Source organism: Mauremys mutica, chromosome 1 (assembly GCF_020497125.1).
Source record: "Mauremys mutica isolate MM-2020 ecotype Southern chromosome 1, ASM2049712v1, whole genome shotgun sequence".
NCBI lineage: Eukaryota > Metazoa > Chordata > Testudines > Geoemydidae > Mauremys > Mauremys mutica.
In genome coordinates, this window is record NC_059072.1 from 230,307,445 (window position 1) to 230,330,909 (window position 23,465).

The window sequence follows — 23,465 nt, forward strand, 5'->3', positions numbered from 1 at the left end:
CATCTATATGGAGTACTTTGTCACTTCACAGATGTCAGAATTCTGAATCAGGCTATCAATTCATATTTGACCAGAACCAAACAAAAGATGATCTGCTGAATGAGTACTAATGGATGCCATGATTGAAGTAATATGCCATTAATCTAACACCTCCAACATTTCTTCCCCGCTCTCCAAGCTTGTTTAATATTTCCACCAAATTATTTTTCTGATTACACATCACTAAACTTGAGTCAATAGCTTTTCAGCCAGGAATGCAACAACTCTTTTAAAATTATTAATTATTAATTATTATTATTATTATTAAAGAAACATGACTCAAGTACACTCTTACCTAAACTCCAGCAGGTACAGTGAGAGTAGGCCACATGCTTGAATAGAGAAGGGAAATGTATGTAGCTCCAGAGAGAAGCAGGAAGAGGTGCAGTAACTGTGCTAAAGAAGCATGCAGCAGGAAAAGCCTCTTTCCTCCTGTACAGGGACTCAGGTAATGAGGCCATATTCAGGGAGAGAGAGAAAATATTTTCTTTAGAATACAGAAAATTCCTACGTATAACCAAGCATGAACTACATTGGAAGGACTATTGTTTCATTACAATGGAACTGGAGCCATCAGCCTTTACAGCTACTGCCTCATACTATTTTCAGCAATAAACAAATAAATCAACCAAGAAGTATGAGCAAACCATTCCTTTCTCTGAAACAGACTGTATAGTAATAGTTGAACTCTATGGACAAGCTGTAGTTTGCACACTACCTTTTTGCTCCACCTGCATCAGGTGAGACTATGATACAGTTTCTCCATTCCAAAATATTCTCTTTAATCCATTGCAACACTGCAGGTTCTGCATACAAGTTATCCACTGGAATATCAAAGAAACCCTGAGTACAAACAGAAAAACAGTTCTTAACATATATTAGCTTTCCACTTTGTTTAGAATAAAATTATTAGAAAAAAATAAAAAACAATCAATCACTTGGTCAACTTAAACACGTAGGGTAGGCTTTTCAAAACAGTTTTCTACACTGGCCTAATTCTGCTCTCACTGAAGTCAATAGTAAAATTCCCACTTACTTCAATGTGAGTATAGTTAGGCCAACACAAGCACTTTTAAAATCCCACTCATTAGCAATAAAGGGAAGGGAAAGCATCACTAATGACTTTACACTGTAAAACCAGAGGGTAAATTTTGGGGGGTAGGGGGGAAGGGGAGAAGAAGCCTTAAGTACATGGCTGAGTAAACTCATTCTCATGAAAGCTTTACCTAAAAAGGAACTTAAGCTAAAAGTAATGTCTATTATAAATTATTTTCTTATTCTTTTAATATTAAAAGAATAACTGCTAGAAATGAACACTGGTATTTCAAGACCGGGAAGATCCAAGTTAGCATCAGCAGAATAATGAACAAGTATTTTTTTCCCTTATAATTCTTGTACAAGATTGCAATACAATAGTCTCCCACTCCTGAAAAACAGGTTAGATTACAAGTAAAAAGGACTTTGGTCCACACTTTAAAAATTACTGTGACTGGTAGTTCTGGTTAAATAGAACCTCAAGACTGGAAAAAGCAGGTATTTGCTAGTAAGAAATAAGACAGCTTGATAGTGCTGTGTGCAGGGACCCTGTGTGCATGTCTGGTTCTACCTAAAGCTATCAACTCTTCACTTTCATTAACACATAATTCACAAAAAAAGAAGTGAAGAAAGCTTCATATCTTACTGTTACATTCAATTAACACTCATCAATTAGTATACAGGATTAGAAACCCCCATTATATTAGCAAAATACTTTAGTTGTACTAAATACTTATGAAATACTATAAATAGAAGCCTGCCTGTGTACTGTATGTGCTGGGGGTTCTAGTACACTTTGAACTTTTACCCAATTCTATCAAACCCCTTAGATTTAGAAATATGAATGATATTAATATTAGCAAGTCAGCTACTTAAGTAAGGCCTGGTCTCTGTCCAGAAGCAAGGTTTGTTTCTCTTAAATTCTGCGTTAAAACTATGTATATTTAAATAATCTTTGGGACAGTTTTCCTTCTCCCTGGAGCATCAGAATAGCCTCTCTCTCACAGCTGTGAGAAAAAGCACAAAAAGGAATGTGGTCTGGCAAGGAGTTAACCTATCACATTAACACAATAGGGAAACTCCTAGCTGCAGTCAACAAGAGCTTGTAATTACCTGTATCTGAGAAGCATGCAAATCCATGGTGATGATGTGGTCAGCCCCAGCAACAGACAGCATATTGGCAACAAGTTTTGCAGAGATTGGAGCACGACTCTGAGGAACAAGCCATGTTTTACAAAATTGTAAAAAGAGAGAGTCAAATTAAATTTAAAAGACATATTATTAGATACAGAAGATGTAAATTGAAATCTCTAAATGTGTAATATCCCAACCTGATATTGTTTCTTAATCTCAGATAGAGCAAAACAAAAACATATTGATGTTATGGAAAAACAAAGTAGATAAATGGAATCAAGAAATGGGACAAATGACAAAATGGGTACCGAAAAATGAAAATATGGGTTTTTTCTATTTGAAGAATTCCTCATATCCAAGAAATGTATCTGAGATGGCCATGAGACCCAGATAGATCATATTACTTCTGAATGTTGTTTAAATTAATTAGGTTTGCTCATTCTACTTATTTCCTGGTAAATCAGGGAAAGGGAAGGGGATGGGGGAAGAACTATAAATCAGCAATGTAAGGCGGAGAACACATTCATTATTTAACCTGAAGAGAAAGCTCTACTTCAGGGGTCGGCAACCTTTTAGAAGTGCTGTGCCAAATCTTCAGTTATTCACTCTGATTTAAGGTTTCGTGTGCCAGTAATACACTTTAATGTTTTTAGAAGGTCTCTTTCTAGAAGTTTATAATATATAACTAAACTATTGTTGTATGTAAAGTAAATAAGGCTTTTAAAATGTTTAAGAAGCTTCACTTAAAATTAAATTAAAATGCAGAGCCCCCCAGACTGGTGGCCAGGACCCGGGCAGTGTGAGTGCCACTGAAAATCAGCTTGTGTGCCGCCTTCGGCACCCGTGCCATAGGTTGCTTACCCCGATCTACTTCTTGCTCGCTGCTTATTTCAAGTTTCAATGCATCTAAAGTCATTGTTAGCTTTTCTTCCAATGCTAAATTTTATTTTAAGCTGCAATATTTAATACATTTGCCATTACTTAACTTCCCAATTTCTTCCTTACATAATCAAAATATTTCAAGTTTTAAAAAAAAGTTTTTACATGCATTACTATTGGCAAAATTATTTAGAAACTTTTTTTTGAAATGTTAAGCATGGCATTTAATACTTTCTGAAACATTGCACTGGCATTAGGAAGCACTCAAGATGGTACACAAAGTCTTAAACCAAACCTAAATACACTCTTTAGTTACATGATCACAATACTTAACATTATTTATTTTACTAATTTACATGCCTATATAGAAGAATTATATCTTACTTAGGGGTGATATTAAAAAGGGAAAATTCAGCCTCTCCCTCCCACCCACCCCAAATAAAAAAAAATTAGCCACAACTTCTCACCCTCAAAACTTTGTCTACCTCTATAGCAAGTAGAGGAAAAGGAGACAAAACGGCAAGTATTCCCAACTGTTTTAATTACAAAGTTGATTAAAATTTCAAAAAATTAACCCAGTTCTGATTATTTTCTCTTTTATATACTAGTACCACTGTCATACAGGTTTGTTTTTTTAGTGACATTGCACTAAATTCTGAGGACTGGTAAACACCTGCAACACCAATACCTTGTGGGATTTGATTCTTAGACTATGGGCTTGGCTACACTTACAAATTTGCAGCGCTGCAGCAGGGTGTGAAAACACACCCTCTGCAGCGCTGCAAATTGCGGCGCTACAAAGCGCCAGTGTAGTCAAAGCCCCAGCGCTGGGAGCCGCGCTCCCAGCGCTGTCCGTTATTCCCCACAGGGAGGTGGAGTACGGACAGTGCTGGGAGAGCTTTCTCCCAGCGCTGGTGCTTTGACTACACTTAGCGGCAGCGCTTTGAAGTGTAAGTTTAGCCAAAGCCTTAGTATACAACTTCTCTCCAACGTAAGAAGAATGTAGGCATCCATGGGAAGGAAGGGGGAAGAAGAGGTAGTTGCCATAGGGGAGGTGGAGTGGGTGCTAACAGTTCTGGGTGCTAACTTTAGTAAACATGTGGACAAACTGGAGAGAGAATCCACAGGAGAGCACAATAACAACCTTGATTTAGATTTAGAAACCTTGACCAATGAGGAAAAGGTTAAAAACTATGCATTTTTAGTCTGGAGAAAAGAAGACTGAGGGGGGACCTGATCACAGTCTTCAAACAAATTGAGGACTTTTATAAAGAGGTCGGTGATCAATTGTTCTCCATGCCCAGTGAAGGTAGAACTAATAGTAATGGGCTTAATTTGCAACAAGGAAGATTTAAGTTAGATATTAGGGAGCGCAGATCCAGAACATCCAAGTACGTGTTTAACTTGAAAATATCAGTTTACTTTTAACAAATTATCTTACAGGATTAATACCATGTCCTACACAAAATAAATAACTAAATATCTAACAACATGACTGAAGAGTTTTCCAGACAAACAGTTTAGTTAACCTAGCATAACCAATGACTGTTCCTTCCCCTGCAAGGATGTTAATGGAATGTTTTACTATTAGATTATACAGAAAAAGGGGTAGCTATCTATCTGAGGCTCCCATTCCCACCTCCACCAGCTGCCTGAAGAATGGTTAGAGCACTTCAGTTTTCTCACTCTAGTGGTTGTTCTTCACTTCTATTAACTTCTCTTTTCCTACATCTCTATGACCTCTATTTCATGTTTAATAAAATATAGACTATGTTTAAGTATTTATTAAATGTAACAACTGAATTAGTTTAGAAAGGGTGTACCCTTCTCTTTTAATGTACAGAAGTGTTGAATTATAGACAGACACTCTCCAAAACAATATAGCCCTCAAAACTGAAGTTAACTTATTGTAGGAGTTTTCCAAAACAGAAGACTGAAAACACACACAAAACCTGCACCTGTGAACAGACTGCTAGCTGAAATTGTCTATCAAAATATAAATAACTGAATAGCTTGTCTTATTCATTTTGGTTACCAACAGTCCTTCAAGGATTATATAATAATTTTTGAGAAAGGCAAATATTGGTAATGTAAACAAGTCTTGTCAGTCTCCTAGAAGCATTTACAAAAGTGTATTGATTATCTTAAAAAATTTTGATTGGGACAAATGGGAAAGAAATTCGAGTGTAGTTTGATATTGGCTTTGTAATTCAACACACCTCACCTACCTTGTCTTTCTTATCTTGCCTGGCATATGGAAAACATGGAATTACTGCAGTCACTCTGGACGATGATGCAATCTTGCAAGCATTGATCATTATTAGAAGTTCCATCAAGTTATCATTGATTTCTCCACAGCCACTCTGGATGATGTACACATCTTCCCCTCTCACACTTTCACCAATCTCTACACTGAAAAAGAGTAAGGTTAGGCCAATGAATTATTTAAAGTACTTAAACAGAAGAAATAATTATAGGATCAAACAATTCTGAGTTCATGAAATGGATTTTTAAAAAGAAAACTAATAACAGTTCTCAGTAGTTCTAATAGTCCAGTATGTGTAGATATGATTGTTCATTTAGCGCACACAGTACATTTTACTATGTATATTGCAAAAAAATCAAAAAACTTTGCTATTTTACTCTAAATGCACCACCTGAAAGGTTTATACCAAGCTGCATAAAATTATTGTTGATAAAGAACAGAAGCCACTCTCATTCAGTCTAACACTGAGGCTATGGCTACACTAGAGAGTTTATAGTGGCACAGCAGCACCGATGCAGCTGCACCGCTATAAGCTCTCTAGTGTAGCTGCTCTAAGACAACAAGATAGAGCTCTACCATTGACTTAATTAAGCCAACCCCAACGAGCAGCAGTAGCTATGTCAGCGGGAGAAGTTCTTCATCTGACATAGCACTGTTCACACTGGCACTTAGGGGTATGAATAAGCCACCCCCCTGAGCGACAGAAGTTACACCAACCTAAGTGACATAAATTATGCCGACATAACTGGTAATGTAGACACTGAAAAGAAAATCTTAACTTGTTTTACATGGTCTCCTTGCTATCTCCAAAGGAGGCTTGGAGCATCAAAAGATCACAAGCCATTAAAACATCAACAATATAGATTAGCGTTATTTCATCACTCGACTCCGTTATTTGTTTCTTTAGTTAGAGAAAATATTTGTTTTTATGAAGCTGTCTAGAGGCAATGAATTTTTTCCTCCACACTAAAAAACATTATTCAGATCAAGAAACTGACACTATTTTCAAATGCACGTGAAAAGCAGTTTTTACTTCAGCTCATAATTCAAAATACTTAAACAGCCTGCTTTTTTTTTTTTAAACTGAGTTTGCTTCCTTTGTTTCTCTACACTGGAATGTAAGAGGTTCCCTTTATTTTACTCTCCCTTCTTCCACAGATTTACAATGTTCAGTTTTGCCACAAAATTAATGCCTCATGCTTCCCAAGAAACTGCAGCATGCAATGTACTGACATCCCCTACCACAGAATGTAAAGCTAAAACTGATTTAAAAGGGCAAAGCAAATTTAAAAAAATGCAATAGGCTGAGCATGGAGCACTACAATATTTTTGCTCCCTACAGGCCTAAAGGGCAAGAAATCAAACTCTTGAACCAAACCGAGACCTTCTGCATGGTACTAATCACAGACATTAAACTAACTTAATACAGTGTTAGTGTAGTCATGTCAATCCCAGGATATGAGAGAAAAGGTGGGTGAGGTAATATTTTTTATTGGATCAACTTCTGTTGGAGAGAGAGAGAAAGAGAGAGAAGCTGTAGAGCTTACACAGAGCTCTTCCTCAGTGTGACTGAGGGTATGGCTACACTTGCAGCTGTACAGTGCTTTGAAGTGCAAGTGTGGTCGCTGCACCAGCGCTGGGAGAGAGCTCTCCCAGCACTGCAGGTACTCCACCTCCCCGTGGAGATTAGCTCCCAGCGCTGGGGCACTGTTTACACTGGTGCTTTACAGCTCTGTAACTTGCTGCGCTCAGGGGGGTGTTTTTTCACACCCCTGAGCAAGAAAGTTGCAGCGCTGTAAAGTGTGACTGAGTATATTTCCTAAACCTGAAGAGCAGCTCTGTGGAAGCTCGAAAGTTTGTGTCTCATTTACAGAAGATGGTCTAATTTAAAAATAAAAAAAAATAAAAAAATTTGCTCAACACCTTGTCTCTTTCTCTTCCTTAAGCATACACAACATACTATTCTTGTCTTAGAAAAAGTACTTCCTGCATGGTAATACTATCAGCCCATTTAAATCCATGTCTATATTTGGGTTCATAACCCAATCAGACAGTCAGATTTATAAAGCTTCAAATGTCCTAGCCACATTGCCACAATGCAATCAGCAGGAGCTGGAGCCCTGCTCAGAAGAGACTAGAGGGAGCAGGCATGGTTTCATGAGAGTCCCATAGCTTGGGAACTCACCCTAGTCCTAGTTCACCACCCTTCAGGCTGGCCCTGTAGCTGCAAGGAACAAGGATGACCCTCATGGGAGACCATAAAATCATAACTATAATTTTCAGATGCATTATAATTATGAGGATTGTAGAGGATACACCTCACCATATCATAATTCATAATTACAAATCCTATTCTATAACAAACCTGTACCTGGATCCCAACTACAGTACAGTACAGGATGTTGAACATGCATGCACAACTGGAAAACGACAACAATGACTAACTTCTGTTGGATGTCTGGATGCTTTCATTTGCTGGATGGAGTAGAGCAGTGGCTCTCAACTTTTCCAGACTACTGAACCCCTTTCTGGACTGATTTGTCTTGCATACCCCAAGTTTCCACCTCACTTAAACTTCTTGCTTACAAAATCAGAAATAAAAGTACAAAATTGTCACAGCACACTATTACTGAAAAATTGCTTACTTTATCATAAGAAATCAATTGCCATATAAATATTACACTTGCATTTCAGTGTATAGTATATAGAGCACTATAAGCAAGTAACTGTATGAAATTTTAGTTTGTACTGACTTCACTAGTGCTTTTTATGTAGCCTGTTGTAAAACTAGACAAATATCTAAATGAGTTGATGTCCCTCTGGAAGACCCCTGTGTACTCCCAGAGGTACACGTACTCCTGGTTCAGAGCCACTGGAGTAGAGGATCCTGAAGCTGTAGTGAATGGCTTCATGTAGATAAGTGTGCAGTGATCACCATGCTGACAGATGAAGACATCATTGCAAAGTGTTAAAGATGTCAAATGCCCAGGAAAATCAAATTAAGGAAACAGATGAATCAGCACTCCCTGCCCCATTTGCATCTGAGTACAGGGGTTACAGACTGCTATTGCATGGATGGAAATAAAGGATGTTGAGGCAATAAACATCTTACAACTCTTGTCAAATGCTGATGTTGGCTCATAGAGCTTCCATGCAACCAGCATGGCAAAATTGATGAAATATTCTCTTTTAGAACAGACTTTATGTTTAGAATTTTTATTTTTTTAATTAAACTGAAAACGTGGTGATGCGCTTTTAAATTTTTCATGTTCAACTGGTTTTGAATGTTCCGTTTCAATTTGGGATTTGTAGTTTTTTGTACTGTGTTCTTCAATAAATTAACACAGTACAGGATTCGTGTCACAAGTAGTTATTTTATTAATTAATTTAGCTAACACCTTTATCCAAAGTGATTTCATTAACTTACTCTAGCAGTTTATTGTTCTCGTTTTGACGGTCCCTTTGCTATAACGACCCCCTGGCAATAATGGACAAAAGGCTTGGCTCTCAACAGGTTTATTATAGTGAGAGTATACTGTAGTTATTTTTTTTACATGTGTCATGAAGCACTTATAGGAAGGATAGGTACACCTTGTATTGCATGTATACACACCTGAACAAACATTACAAACGGAATGGACTATGCTCACTTAATGAGTATCTATTGAATATTTTGTTTTCTCCTCACTGTTCAGTGTGTGACCCCATTCTGCACACTAAAAGAAGCAAGCGTCCTGTGGAAAAAATAGCAAGTGATCATGTAATTAAAGACTGCAGCATAATGCATAGGCACTTCAGGTCTGAAATAGGAATGCACAGGAAACCTTAATTCTTGAATTTTCTAACTTGTGTGTGCTTGACTCTGCAAACTTAATGTTCTTTTAACATTGCTGTTTGGTGTGCCATTTCCTAAGTTTTTAAAAGAGGCAAAATGGTAAAATGGAAATCCCATCAGGGGCCATCATACTGATGTCCAGATTGGACTACAACATTTAGATCCACTACAGGCCTCTGTCACTTGAGTTAACAGACTAACTGATAGCAATGGTAGGTTGTCATCTTCTATGCGGACCAGCATTAGAGGCAGATGAGTCAGTGGGTTTCACAGATATTTGGTGACAGCTGAGGACCAGTGTGACTGCAGAATCTTGGGTTCTATTCTAGACTCGTCAGCCTGTTCCCTCCCCCACAAAGCTTGACTAGTTCCACCCATCCCCTCCATCTGTCCCTGTGTCTTGTCTCTTCTTCACCCCTGACTCCTCATCCCAGTCCCATTCTCCTTGCCTACCCAATCCCAGTCTCCACAATTCAGGTTTCCCAACCCAGTCCCAGACTCCCCCATACCCCAAGATCTTCCCCCCCACTCTCCAGTCCCAGTCTCACCAGACTCCTTTCCCTAAACTACTCCTTTCTCTCCCTTCTGGTCCAGCTTTTGTCCCCTTTGCATTTGATTGATTACGTCCTCCTCCAGGCTACCTGGGCACCAGCAGGTGGGAGGGGTGATTGACAGTAAAGGAGACAGACGCTTTCTGCTGTCAATTCCAGTCCCCGGTCCCAACCCAGAGCACCCATTACAGGGAAGGTCTGGCTTCACTCCTGTAGCCCTGAGGAAGTAGGTTCATGCAATTCCACTCTGCAGGCATGACCCATGAACTCTGGTCAACACTAATAGCTATGAGAAGCTTAAACACACTCAGTGAAGATGGAATCTTTGGAGATTAGCTGTTAAGCTCTACCAAGTCTCTATTGATCATATGCAAACTGAGAATTTTCAAAGGCTTATAACGTGGTCAAATATTTGGGAGAATTTTCATAGGGATGGGTAAGGCACATCCCTGAGAGAGGCCAGTGCAAATTTCAAGTGCCTGTGCCAAAACATGGGGGCACCAGAACTGTTCAAAGAAAAAGTTGCCAGAATTTTATAACAGACAAAACAATATTTTTTTCCTAGCCTAATTCTCAAAACCGTTCGTTTTGATTGAAATTTAAAAACAAAAACAAAACAAAAAAAAAGTTCACCCGAAGGCAGACACCCAATTTCAGCCCAAATGGTTGAAGTCTGACAAAGTTATAAGCAACTGAAGACCACGCCTTATAATGGGACGTGTCAAGTAACCTTAATGATAGGTGATGCTACCGGCCCCACCTATAATAAAAATTAATTTCATGTTAGCACATGGGGGCATCAGTTTAGGCAGGGACAGTGACACACTTGCATCAAATATTCGAATATCCAAGCGCAATTAAAATCAAAACAAACATTATTTGTGCTGACCCTACTAATCTAACCCTAAAGTGGACTTCTCTCAACCTCTCAGTAAACACATGTTGCCCTAGCACGCAAGAACTTTGGGATAGGTCTGAAGGAGATTAGGAAAATGGTTCATAATATCACCATGTGCAAGAGCCCTGTAACATTTCTTCTGAACAAAATCTTTAAAGTTAAAGACTTTTTATACCCATCAGGAGAACTATTACACAAGGGAAAGAGAAGGAATAAGTGAAATGTAAAAAGGAGATACTGTCAAAGCTGAGAAATAGCCTCAGAATGACAGAGAGAAAGGTTTAGTGGAAGAAAGAAATAAAAGATTGTAGTACTTACAACAAGTAATCAATAATTTGTGAATAGTTATGTAGTTGGGGAAAGTTTGTTAAATGAAGTGTATTCATTTTTACTACATGTAGAAGACAGTTCGTTGTAACATTTTTAACTTTCTTTATAGCCATTACTAAAATACTTAATTAAAATAGAACCAATAATGTAGCTTATGCATTCTGTATGTATATACCTTTGGGAGAAGTATATTCTAGTGATTAGAGCAGTGGTTCTCAAACTGCGGGTCAGGACCCAAAGTGAGTTGTAACCCCATTTTAATAGGGTCACCAGGACTGGCTTAGATTTGCTGGGGCCCAGGGCAGAAGCCTGAGCCCCTCCATGCAGGGCCAAAGCCCGAAGGCTTCAGCCCTAGGCAGTGGGGCTCAGATTACAGGCCCTCTGCCTGAGGCTGAAGCTCTTGGGCTTTGTCCCAGCCTGCCTGCGGAGCTGGGGAGCGGGCGGGCTCAGGCTTCAGTCCCCCCTCCTGAGGTGATGATGTAATTTTGTTGTCAGAAAGGGGTCATGGCGCAACGAAAGTTTGAGAACCCCTGGATTAGAGCATAGCACTGGGAGCCACTTTGCCTGCATTCTCTTTTTCAATATACCAATGACTGTTGCTTACTAATGTCCTTGAGCTAGCCACAACCTTTAAGCCTACTAACCTGGAAAAGGAGAATAATGTTCCCTTCACTCTCAGCGTATAGAGATTTGAGGCCATGTTTTTCACCTCAGAACTACACACCTATTTTGTAGGCACAAGTGTGAGCTGTTAGGTCATGTGTTTGCAAATCTCTGCAGCAATGTGCACACAAAGATATTAGGCTGAAATCAGGCTGAAATTAATGTTTTCATAGCACTTAGTGATCATCTAATTCAGAGGTGGCCAAACTGGCTCACGAGCCACATATATACTCAATCATAATCGTGTTCGTTTATAAGCCGACCCCCACAAAGGATGGACACCCCCTACAAGACCCCACCCCTAGCCTGGGACCCCCACACTCTCCCCATCACATCTCTTCCCACCTTATCCTCCCGTGGCTCTCCCCAGATGTCTCTGACCTGGCTGGAACTGCTCCGGCAGGCTGGGCAGTGCGGCCACAGCCTGCTCCAGTGGGCTGGGCCGGGTGGCACAGCCGCAGCGTCCTCCAGCAGGCCAGGTGGTGCAGCCACAGCCTGCTCTGGGGGGCAGGTCCAAGCGGCATGACTGCAGCCTGCCAGCCCTTCGGAAGCTGGGGGGAGAGCAGCATGGCCATAAGTGGAGAGACACTGGCACCGGGTCTTCCCTTCTGCCTCTGCTGGCTTTGCTGCCTCTCCTTGCCCCCTCTGTTGGGGGGGGTAGGGGGACGGACTGTGTCCCACCTCTATACCAGTTCATAAGCCGACCCACTTCTCTGGTGCTTCTCTTTTTTACTAAAAAAATTTGGTTTATGAACGAGTATATACGGTAATCTATTTTGGATTGTTTATGTTTACACAATGTAATTTAGTGAGGATGTAGAGAAGGGGTAAGATCCATGCCTTTGCACTAACATTACAACTATGTTTGTTTTGCGTAGTTTAATCAAATTCAACTATTTGGTAATGCTCAGTTTACCTAAACTACTCACAAAGAGATTCTGTTGACTCTCACTGAGTAGTAATTTTACCTTAGTGATCTTTTATAGTAGGTTTAAAAACAAAAACCCCACTAACCAACCAAACTGCTAGATGCAGCTTTATGCTTCACCCATTTGCTTAGAAATTGTAGCACTTGTGGCACTTTAGATTATTACTCCTGGTCAATTTCTGCACCAAAAAATTATATTGCATTATTTTGACAAAGTACGCAGAATTTTTAATCACACCAGATTCAATTATTTTGATAGTTTATTTAATCTACAATACAGAAAAAAGCCACAATAACTATTCAGCATTTCCTAAGCACATGAAAATTAAGTTACAAATACTTGGTAACCAATAGCCTGCATTCCAGTGATAATCCTGTATTTTCATTTAAATTATAGTACAGAAAACTAAGCTTTCAAGTTTTTCCTCACTTAGTAATTTCCTTCTGGCAGAAAGGATCAATTTGTACAGTGAAAAACTTCTCTCTGCATCTGCAGAGTTTGAGACAGCATTTTCACAAGTCAAGGCCAGTTTGGCAATATTTAGAAGTAATATAGATAAGGTAAGTAAAATAGATCCTGAGCTGTAATCTAACGCCACTGTCCCACTGTGGCACAGGACAAAAGCGAGAAAGCACACAGATCTTACTAGCTGAGGACTCCCTTACTGTCATTTACAATAAGGCTCCTTTACATCACTCTGGCAATGTAAAGAAGCCTTAAAAATTTTACATGTGTTTTATGCTCCTGGAGGAACTGACTAAGAATGGGAACAATTCACTAGCAATAGAAACATTAACAAATATGCAGGCAGGCTGCTACATTTTCTGATATGAGGGGACAAAGCCTGCATCGCGCTTACCTCCGAACAACCTGAAGCCCTATCCCTCCACATCCAGCACGCCACAATAGCCAGCAAAAGGGACGTCTGATGTCTCCTCCATGCTGATTTACATCTCCGCCAGCTGCTCCAAGTGCTCGAACAGATGCACTCGGGCTGCTGGGGAAGATGTATGTGTGCCCCACAGATTTCTTTACTTCCCCATTTTTCTGTGGGGAAGCAAAGAAATTGTGGGGACATGAATTCTGTGTGCATGCATGGCACAGTGTTTCCCCAGGAGTAGAGTATGCAATTTTCTACAACTACTTGTAACAAGTAGGCACAAGAATAAATTTTCAGTGTTCTCCTAGACCACAATACTGCAAAGACTTGTGCCATGTTTAACTTTACTCACTGCAAACTTCACCATAACTTCAATGGAACTACAAGTTAAGGCTTGTGGACCATCCTTACACACATCTCTTGTATTAGTCCAGGCCTGCACAACTCAAAGCTGCAAGGGCCATATTACTCCAAAGAAAACAGCTGAGGGCCAACCCCCCACTCCAAAACACCCCCCCCCCCAGCGCTGCGCAGTCCCCCGGAAACACCCCCGTGCACTGCCCCGCCAAAACAGCACTATTGAACCTTGGTAATACATTATAGCGGGCCCCTACAATAGTATAATTAAGGTAAAAGAAAAATGTCTTTTTGCTAGAAGTAGAATAAGATCTTCCCCCCACTTTGTAATCAATTGCCCTGTTGAATGAATGAGGTGTGAATGAGGAAGGCGTGGAAGGCAGCACCTCAAGACAGCTGCAACCCTTGGAGAGGGGATGGGAGCCAGACCAAGGAAAATCAAACTCATCAAGTGGGATGACTAGAGAAGAGCAGACATACTGATGGCCTTGGGGGTTAGAAGCAAGCAGCTTCCTTTGGGAAACACTCTCCTTGCAGCATTGGGACAACCCACAGCCCATAGAAAAGCAGCAAAAAGAACCAATTTTTATGAGACACAAGATCAGTAGAACAGGTCAGCCACCGAATAGCTTCCCCCGCCGCCGGCCTCTTACCTTCTGCCGCTGCCCCCTGCCGCTGCCTCACCCTCACTCCCCAGCCCACCACTGGCCTCTTCACTACCCCGGTCGGCCAGACAGCCATTGGCTTGTCCCACTCTGCCGCTTGCCTACTCACCCCCCGCGGGCCACACAGTGAGCCCACGTGGGCCACATGTGGCCTGAGGGCTGTATGTTGTGCAGGGCCGTATTAGTCGAAGGGCTCAAGCATGCAATCATTACTCAAGGAAACTCAAAATCAGGGAGCCATCTGAAATATTCTGACACACTGTATGTTCCAAGAAGCATTAACATTGATGGGGAATTTTAATCAAAATGTTAAAATGTAGAAGAAGCCTGTGGTAGAACAGGAAAAAAAATGGGAGATGGAAATATTTGAAGACAGATTGAAGTACAGGCCTTATAGGTCCAATCATAGGATCCACCTTAAGTCACATAATTAAAAAGTTTTTAATTACCGGTAAAAACAAAACTAAGGTAACATTTTCAGAAGTGTTTAGGTTCTACTTCAAGAGTGACTTAGGCAATCTGGAGTCCAAATCCCCAATGAGAATCAGGCTCTTAAGTGCCTAGTTCACTTTTGAAAATGGCACAGAGTACAAAGTCATTCAAGGCAAGTAGGTGCCTTACTCCCATTTAAATTAATGGGAGTTAGGCACCTTAGGTGCTTTTGAAAAAAATCTCACAAGGCACCTAATACCTTTAAAATCTTGCCTTTTGTATCCTTCTGAGAATCTTACTCATTTTACAAATGATAATATTTTGATATACCCACAATTTATTATTTTAGTTCAATTTTCCAGATGAGTAATTTCAGGCACAAATGTTCAGACATTTGGTGCAGATTCAGAAATAGAAGCTTTTGACTTGTGCTCCAATCCAGTGTTTCCCAAAGTATGGGGCATGCCTTCATGGGAAATTAGTTGGCTTGGGGGAGGGGAAAGCAGAGAGACCTCATCTGTTCTTCACTTTTTAAAAAAAAATAAAGTCTCTAGCCATTACAACTGCAAAGAAAGCCCTCAAAAATGGAGTGCTCATATTTCACTACACACTTCTTTTCCATATGCAAGGCTTCTGTTTCATCACCACTCCAAGTATTCTTACATATTTACAGGCCCAAATTAAGGCAATCCAGGATTTTAGGCACATTTTGACACTGGACCTTCCTGTGGCCAAGCCCCACACTTAGTGGCAGGGGTGCCCTCCTCCAGCTTTCATGATTGTACAGCCTTAAAAATCTGTCCCCTTGTGCATTATGATACAGTCATTAATTACATGATTGCATGAGCCAGGCAACCTTAATTATGGCATTTCCTAACTGCTGAATGCTTAACTCTGAAATCTTAATCTTCTTTAAATAATTCTGTGTGTATCTATAGGATCTTCAAAACCAGATAGTCTTATCACCTATATTTTAATATGGAATATGTATGTATAAATTTAAAATCATTTTATGAATGCAATATATTAATGTTTTGGTTACCCACAGCACACTTACCACTCTTACAGAACCCACAACTCAACTCCCAGACCCAACCATCACCTGATCAAGTTCAATTATTGATGTAGTGTTTTTTGCCAGTGATTTTTTTTTTAAATAGTCCTTACTGGTTTTTGAGAGGGTAGGTGATGTGATGAAACAATTCTACATTTTAAAATAAATGTGTAGCTCATTTTCTACATTTTGAATAGTTATTTTTTGAAAATGAGGTTGTTAATTCAAAACAACCCTGGCAATGGAGAACAAACACTAAAATCCCAAATTAAGTACACAGTATCATTATCATAGAGGTCTGTCATCCAGATCTCATTCGATAACACTTTTTCATTTCAATACCTGATATCTTCATATGTGGGGATAAGAGGTGCAGCATAGAAACTAAAAGTTTAACATTACAAAAATCTCAAAGCTCAGTTTAGGTCAGGAGCTGTTCTTGTACCTCCTGTTGTCTTGGAATTCAGATTTAACAACAAGCTGATCAAGAACCACAGAGCATTCACCTTCAAAGATGTTTGATCCTTACACCTAAACAGAATAGGTAACCTCAAAGGAGCTTGTGTCACCTATATCTATAGCATAGATATTAACCAAATTCAGGTTATTTATCTTCTAAATCATTATATTCACTTCTGAACCTTACTTGATTATGTCATCGAAATTAGGCTGAAGATCCCTTTTCACTTTCACAGGAGTTTCCTAAAGAAACACTGTGCCCACTTTTTTCTAGTATGTGAAAATGCTTCCTTTGGTTTTTAGATTAAAATTTCAGTTCAACACACTGATGTTCTCCACAGAAGTTGAATGTGTATGTTTCAACTATAAACAGTCTTTTTACCACACATCTTCCCAACTACCCACCTCTCCTTTAGTCCTCTTTGTAGTCACCTCTGTATTGAACTATTACAATGTACTCTACTTGGGAGCTATACATTCAGACCTTTTAGAAATTTCATGGAGTACATAATGTGATTGCCACACAGTGTCTCCTTCAGCGCTCAGATAATATTAATTTCTGGATACAATCCAAATTGTTAGCATTGAAATACAAAACTCTAAAGACTGGGTTTTGGCTACCTTGTGTGTATTTTCTATTAAGATATCTAAAAAAAATTAGTGTGCCTGTGTACCCATATTCTATCCTGCAAGCAGAGCTCTAACAGTGGTTCTCAGCAAGACCAAATATTTGGGGGCCATTTTTTTCAGATTGTATAGGCAGTATGATTTTCATATGCTTGTAGGTGCATACATTGCAAGTCAGGGGTTACATATGCATATCAGTTGACCTGCACACAAAAGCATGTATGCACATATTTTTTAGAAGACTGTCAACTAAACAGCAGCAATAAGTTTATAGTTAAGGTCTTTCTTCCCTGGGACTTTCTCCCATAGCTGAACACCAGTTAGTTGACCTTGAGAGCAAGGCTTATCTATTTACACAGGTTTTTGTCTAAGTGTTGTGTGAAAAGAGTCTGAGGTTCTTTTATGGGAGACGATTGAGTACTTTAATATTGAGTCAATTGGTTAATTATTGACTTCTGTGTAATGTGTTCCGTAACAATGCACATTTACTTAGTTACACATTTTAGCAATCTTAAAAAAAAAACCTGATACAGAAAGAGGATTACAGTTATATACAATAAGTCTCAGAGATATGCTTCTGGTACAATTTAGGTTTTGTTTATACAAAATGAGAAAGCAGTGTTCCCTTTTCCCCATGATCATTTTAGAAAGGGAACCTTCTGGTTTATACAAAGCAGACTCAGAACTGGTAGGTAAGGTCTCATGGGAAGAAAATCTAAGCGAAGAAGGAGTTCAGGAGAGCTGGCAGTTTCTCAGAATGACAATATTAAAGGAACAACTGAAAACTATCTTGTTGCAAAGGAAAAAAGAATAATAGTAAGTGGCCAATATTGTTACAACAGGAGCTCTAACTATCTGAAAATCAAAAAGCAATCCTACAAAAAGTGAAAACATGGACAAATTGCCAAGGAGTACAAAGGCATGTATGGACAAAATCAGAAAGGCTAAGGCACAAAATGAGTTAGTCTCTGCAAGGAACAAAAAAGGCAATAAAAAAAAGCTTATTAAATAAATTAGGAGCAAGAGAAAGATGAATGAAAATGTAGGCCCCCTTATTAGCAGCGGAGGAGAGTTAACCGATGACATCAAGAAAATTGATGAGTTTAATGCCTATTTTGCTTCAAACTTTACTAGAAAAGGTGAATAGTGGCCAGATACTCAACACAATATTAACAACAAGGGGGGAAGGAATGCAAGCCAAAATAGTGAAAGAACAGGTTAAAGAATATTTAGGTAAGTTAGATATATTAAAGTCAGCAGGGCCTGATGACATTCATCCTGCAGTACCTAAGGAACTAACAAAAGCAATCTTGGAACTGTTACCCATTATCTCCCAGAACTCAGAGGACAGGTAAGGTACTAGAGAACTGGAAAAGGGCAAATAGTACCTATCTTTAAAAAGGGGAACAGAGGACCAAGGGAATTATAGACAAGTCAGTCAAACTTCAACACCAGAAAAGATACTGGAACAAGTAATCAAGCAATCAGATTGTAAGAACCTAGAAGATAATACACTTAGAAGGAACAGCCAGTCTGGATTTGTCAGGAACTAAATATGCCAAACCAACCTAATTTCTTTCTTAGACAGCGTCTGATGCAGTGGAAGTAGATGTGATTTTAGTAAGGCTTTTGACACAGCCCCACACAATATTAGCATAAGCAAAGTAGGGAAGTGTGGTCTAGATTAAGTTAGAGTAGAACCTCAGAGTTATGAACACCTTGGGAATGGAGGCTGTTGGTAAATCTGAACAAAACGTTATGGTTGTTTTTCAAAAGTTTACAACTGAACATTGACTTTGAAACTTTAATATGCAGAAGAAAAATGCTGCTTTTAAACATCTTAATTTAAATGAAACAAGCACAGAAACAGTTTCCTTACCATGTCAAATCTTTAAAAAAACAACCCCCCCACACACACAATAAAACCTTTCCCTTTATTGTTTTAGCAGTTTATGTTTAAAACAGTACCAATTTCTGGGCTGTCTGATTGCGTACTTCTGGTTCCAAAAGAGCTGTGTGGTTGACCAGTCCCCAGTTCGTAACCAAATGTTCCTCCATGCTCCCCCCAGGACAGTATGACCCATAGTTTGGGGACCACTAGGCTAGGCAGATGTACTGCTGAAAAGGATCTAGGGGTTATAGTGGATCACAAATTAAATACAAGTCAACAGTATGATGCAAGACAGCTATTCTGGGGTGTATTAACAGAAGCGATTTATTTAAGAGGTGAGAGATAACTGTCCCACTCTAGTTGGCACTGGTGAGGCTACAGCTGGAGTACTATGTCCAATTGCAGGCACCACCCTTTAGGAAAGATGTGTACAAATCAGAGAGTCCAAAGGAGAGCAACAAAAATGATTAAAGGTTTAGAAAACCCGATCTATGACAAAAGATCTGGCCATTTTTAGTCTTGAGAAAAGAAGACCGAGGGGGAACCTGATCACAGTCTTCAAATACATTAAGAGGTGTTGTACAAAGGAGGGTGATCAATTGTTCTCCATGCCCACTGAAGGTAGGACAAAAAGAAACATGCTTAATCCGCCACAAGGAAGATTTAGGTTAGGTATACAAGAAAAAACAAAAAACAAAAAAACCCACTTAACGATGCATGTAGTTAAGCTCTGGAATAGGCTTCCAAGGGAGGTTGTGGAATCCCCATCACTGAACCTTTTAAGACTAGATTGGACAAGTATCTGTCAGGTATTCTCTAGGTTTACTTGGTCCTGCCTCAGAGAACGGGGCTGGACTAGATGACCTTTTGAGGTCCCTCATAGAATTCTATACTATGCAAACTCATAGCTATAGTCACAAAATCCACTATTACATATACAATCAATCAACAGGACTTTACAGCATGAGTCTAAGGACATGGCTACACTTGTAGATGTAGAGCGCTGGGAGTTAAAACCAGCCTTCGGAGAACGCAGCAAGGAAAACGCTGCCATGTGTTTACACTGTCAGCTGCAAATGCACTGGTGTGGCCACATGAGCAGTTCTTGCAATGTCACAAAGAGCAGTGCATTGTGGTTGCTATCCCAGTGTGCAAGTGGCTGCAATGTTCTTCTCAAATGGGGGAGTGGGGGTGGAGGGTGACAGGGAGTGCGTTGTGTGTATGTGGGGGGAGAGAGAGGGAGGGTTTTTGGGGAACTGAGAGCACGTCAGCATGCTGTCTTGTAAGTTAAGACAGCAGCAGACCCCCCTCCCCTCTCTTACACACACTCACAGTAAGCAACATTCCACACTAATGGCTTGCCTTGTCTCGGAGCAGATAAGCAGCTAGCTGTCAGAAATAGAGCTTTGAAAGGGCATATCCACATTCCTACAGCCGGTTCCAAAACAATGACAAAAGTGGCCACTTGACTTAAGGGTATTATGGGACATTTCTGGAGGCCGACCATTGCGCAGTAATCCAACACTTCATTCACGCTGACGCTAGGGTGTTTCAGCAGAGGCACAGCAAGCTTTATGCTTCTCGTGGAGATGGATTACCAGGAGCACTCCTGCTGCAGAGTCCAGGCACTCTAAGTGCCTTGCCAGTGTGGACAGGTCATGAGTTAGGGCGTCTGGGACTGCTTTAATGCGCTCTAACTTGCAAGTGTAGCCAAGCCCTACAGGTATGTCTTTACTAGCAATGTTAAAGCGCTTTAACATGGCTGTGCAGTTGCGGCACCAGCACTGGGAGAGATATAAAAAACCCACCCCCACAAAGGGAATGGCTACCAGTGCTGAGAACGCGGCTACCTGTGCAGGTAGCCGCGTTCTCAGCACTTGTGCACTGTCTACACTAGCACTTTTCAGCACTGAAATTTGCAGTGCTCAGGGGGGTGTTTTTTCCACACCCCTGAGCGAGAAAGTTGCAGCACTGTCAAGTGGCAATGTAGACAAGGCCTAAAATGATGTTCTCCAGTGAGGGCATTCTCTGCCATATACTCTCAACTGTTAATTTAACAGCTGTGGATAATTTACCTACTAGTTGACAGCAGGATGATTCTTACACCTTCCCTCTAAAAAGAGAGGATAGAGAAAGGCCAGCAGCATCCTTCTTGGAGACAAAGTTAAGAATGGGGCAAAACAAAACAGCAGCCAATAACGAAAAATACTAGGCTCTTTTGGGGAGGAACAGATGTTCGTTTAGGTGACACCCACATACCACAGCAACGTGGGGGAGGGAGGGTGTCATCAAAACAGCATCACACACAACTCTTAAGCTTAGTGCTTAAAACACACAACTCTTAAATACAAGGGCTTCTCCTCCCTGCCTCCCCTCCCCCAAATATCACGATGCTGTAACAGATCTAAGCCACGGTGCGATTTTGGTCAGCGCACCGGTGCCTTCCCAGCCAGAAGGCTTTTTTGTTCATCCTTCTAGGCGGTAGTTTTTAAGTGCCCCAACTCAGGGGGTGCCGGGTGGGGGGGGGGGGATAACGCGCTTGTCGGGTGGGCACAGAAACACATGGAGGCTCGAGGCGAGAGACGGTGCCCGCCCCCCGCGTGGGGTGGGGCGGGGTGGGGGGGAGGGGCAGCGAACTGTCACTGCTCAGGTGGCGGCACCCAGGCAGGGTCCGGCTCAGCGGGGCGGGGGACGCCGGGGTCAGTCTGCCCGGGGCCGAGGTGGGGGCGGGGGCCGGACACCGCTCTGGGGAGCTGGCCTGGAACCCGGACGCGGGGGCGGGACCAGGGACGCAGGGGGGAGCAGGTAACGCGGGCCCTGCCCCCACCCCCCGAGCGGCCCCGCTTCATTAACCCCCGCGCGCGCCTCACCTGGTTTCCTGGTTGCTGAATTTCTTGGTCACCACCTTGCCCAGCTCCAGGCCCAGCCGCTCGGCCACGCGCTGGGACAGGTCCTGGTGCGAGCTGCCGCTGAAGAGCACGATGTTGGGCATGGCCGCGCCGGAGGAGGAGGAGGAGGCGGCGGCGGCGGCGGCAGAGCTCGAGCCGAGGTTCCCCAGCGGAGGCGGAAAGAGCGAGAGCGCGGGAGCGCGCGCGCGCGGGCTCCGGGTCAAATAACAGGCGGCCCCCGGGCCCGCCCCCTGCCTGCGCGCGGGGAGGAGGGGGCGGGGCGGGGCGGGAGAAGCGAGCGGGAGAGCGGGGCGGGGGCCCAGCCCATGGGGGCACGTGACTGGGAGCTTGGGCATGGTGACCGTTGGAATGAGCGTGACGGTTGGGGGAAGGCTGTTGTGGGGGGGGGGAGGGGCTGGCCAGGTTGGCTGACAGTCAGGGGGGCTTGGGGCCCAGGAGAGCCCCTGGGGGCAGCAGAGGGGAGCTGGGAGGATGCAAACCCAAGATCTCAGCATCAGCCCGCTTATGTCGGCACATGGCCCAGCCTTTGCCCTGGCACTGGAGTGCACCGTAATCCCATGCAAAGGCTGGGCAAGAGATGAGGCGCGCTAGAGAGCAGCAGCCTAATGCCAGCAATGTACAGGCCTGGCAAGGGACATTTGGGGCCCCAGGGGTCATTATAATCACTGGGGCCCAACCCTTCCGCTGTAGTTACACAGACAGTTTGGGGTCCATGGTGCAATCATTCCCCTTCTTGTCATCTCTGAACAGAGGAGCTGTTATTTATCTGCATTGGTGATGCAAGGGGACAGGGCCATCACTCCCTCATCCACATGCATCTCTTTCACACGCAGATGAGAGAGGTCCACTTGCGCGATGACATCTCCCACACTTGTAGCTTTGTGTTTTGAGTGATGCCATCAACTCAAAAGCTAGTCATTAAAAGTTTGAAGTAGTCTGAGGTGCTGCACCTGCCCTGACCACTCTGCCAGTTTTTCTAGGCTTGTAATCGGATTTTCTGTTTTTTAAAAAGTATTTCTCTCTCCCCTTCTGCTGTGTGTCCATGCTGCCAGAGGGATTATACGCACAAAATGCAGAGAGTAAACAAGAGAAAAAAGTGTGTTTGCCTATCTTTCAGTTACAGTATTACTTGTAACAACAATATGTAAAAAAAAATCCAGGTATAGTATAATTTAATCTGGTAGTGTCAGTTTCCTGGGAGTTTGAATAACCTACAATTTTATTCAATTATACATCGATTTTGGTAGTTTTAAAAACATATTAGGCTTTGTTATCTAATGCATCTTTGCTTTCCCTTTCACTCAGCACTTTCTACTTTCTTTCCCCTTACATTTACTACTTTCAATTCCACACAGCCAAAAGCCTTTGGAATAAAGTCCCAGGAACACCTCAGTTTCCTCCAATGTAATCTGAGAAAATTGAGGCTCCAATGCTGCAAACACTTGAATGTTTAACTTCACTATCCATGATTTCAATGGATAGTAATGTTAAGCTCCTGTAAAAGTGCTTGCAGGAGCAAGATAAACTGTAATAGTCCATATTTATGAAGTGTCAATATTAGGGCTGGTCAAAAATTTTCCATCATAATTGTTTCTGAGCAGAAAATTGGATTTTTTTGACAGCAGGGCTTAT

General features: G+C 41.6%; 1 protein-coding gene across 2 annotated transcripts in view; it reads right to left on the reverse strand.

The window, feature by feature from the left end:
* Positions 1-22,009, reverse strand: part of PRPS2 (phosphoribosyl pyrophosphate synthetase 2) — a 38,098-nt gene extending 16,089 nt beyond the window's left edge. The window contains exons 1-5 of one of the 2 annotated variants that reach the window (XM_044981628.1): positions 21,795-22,009; positions 5,316-5,499; positions 2,188-2,286; positions 758-882; positions 335-471 (exon numbers count right to left, since the gene is read on the reverse strand). In XM_044981628.1, coding sequence (XP_044837563.1) covers positions 335-471; positions 758-882; positions 2,188-2,286; positions 5,316-5,499; positions 21,795-21,916 — 667 coding nt within the window. In that variant the 5' untranslated portion in view covers positions 21,917-22,009. The remainder of the gene's footprint in view (positions 1-334; positions 472-757; positions 883-2,187; positions 2,287-5,315; positions 5,500-21,794) is intronic. The other variant, XM_044981548.1, reaches the window with a different exon arrangement.
* Between the last annotated feature and the right edge of the window lie 1,456 nt (positions 22,010-23,465).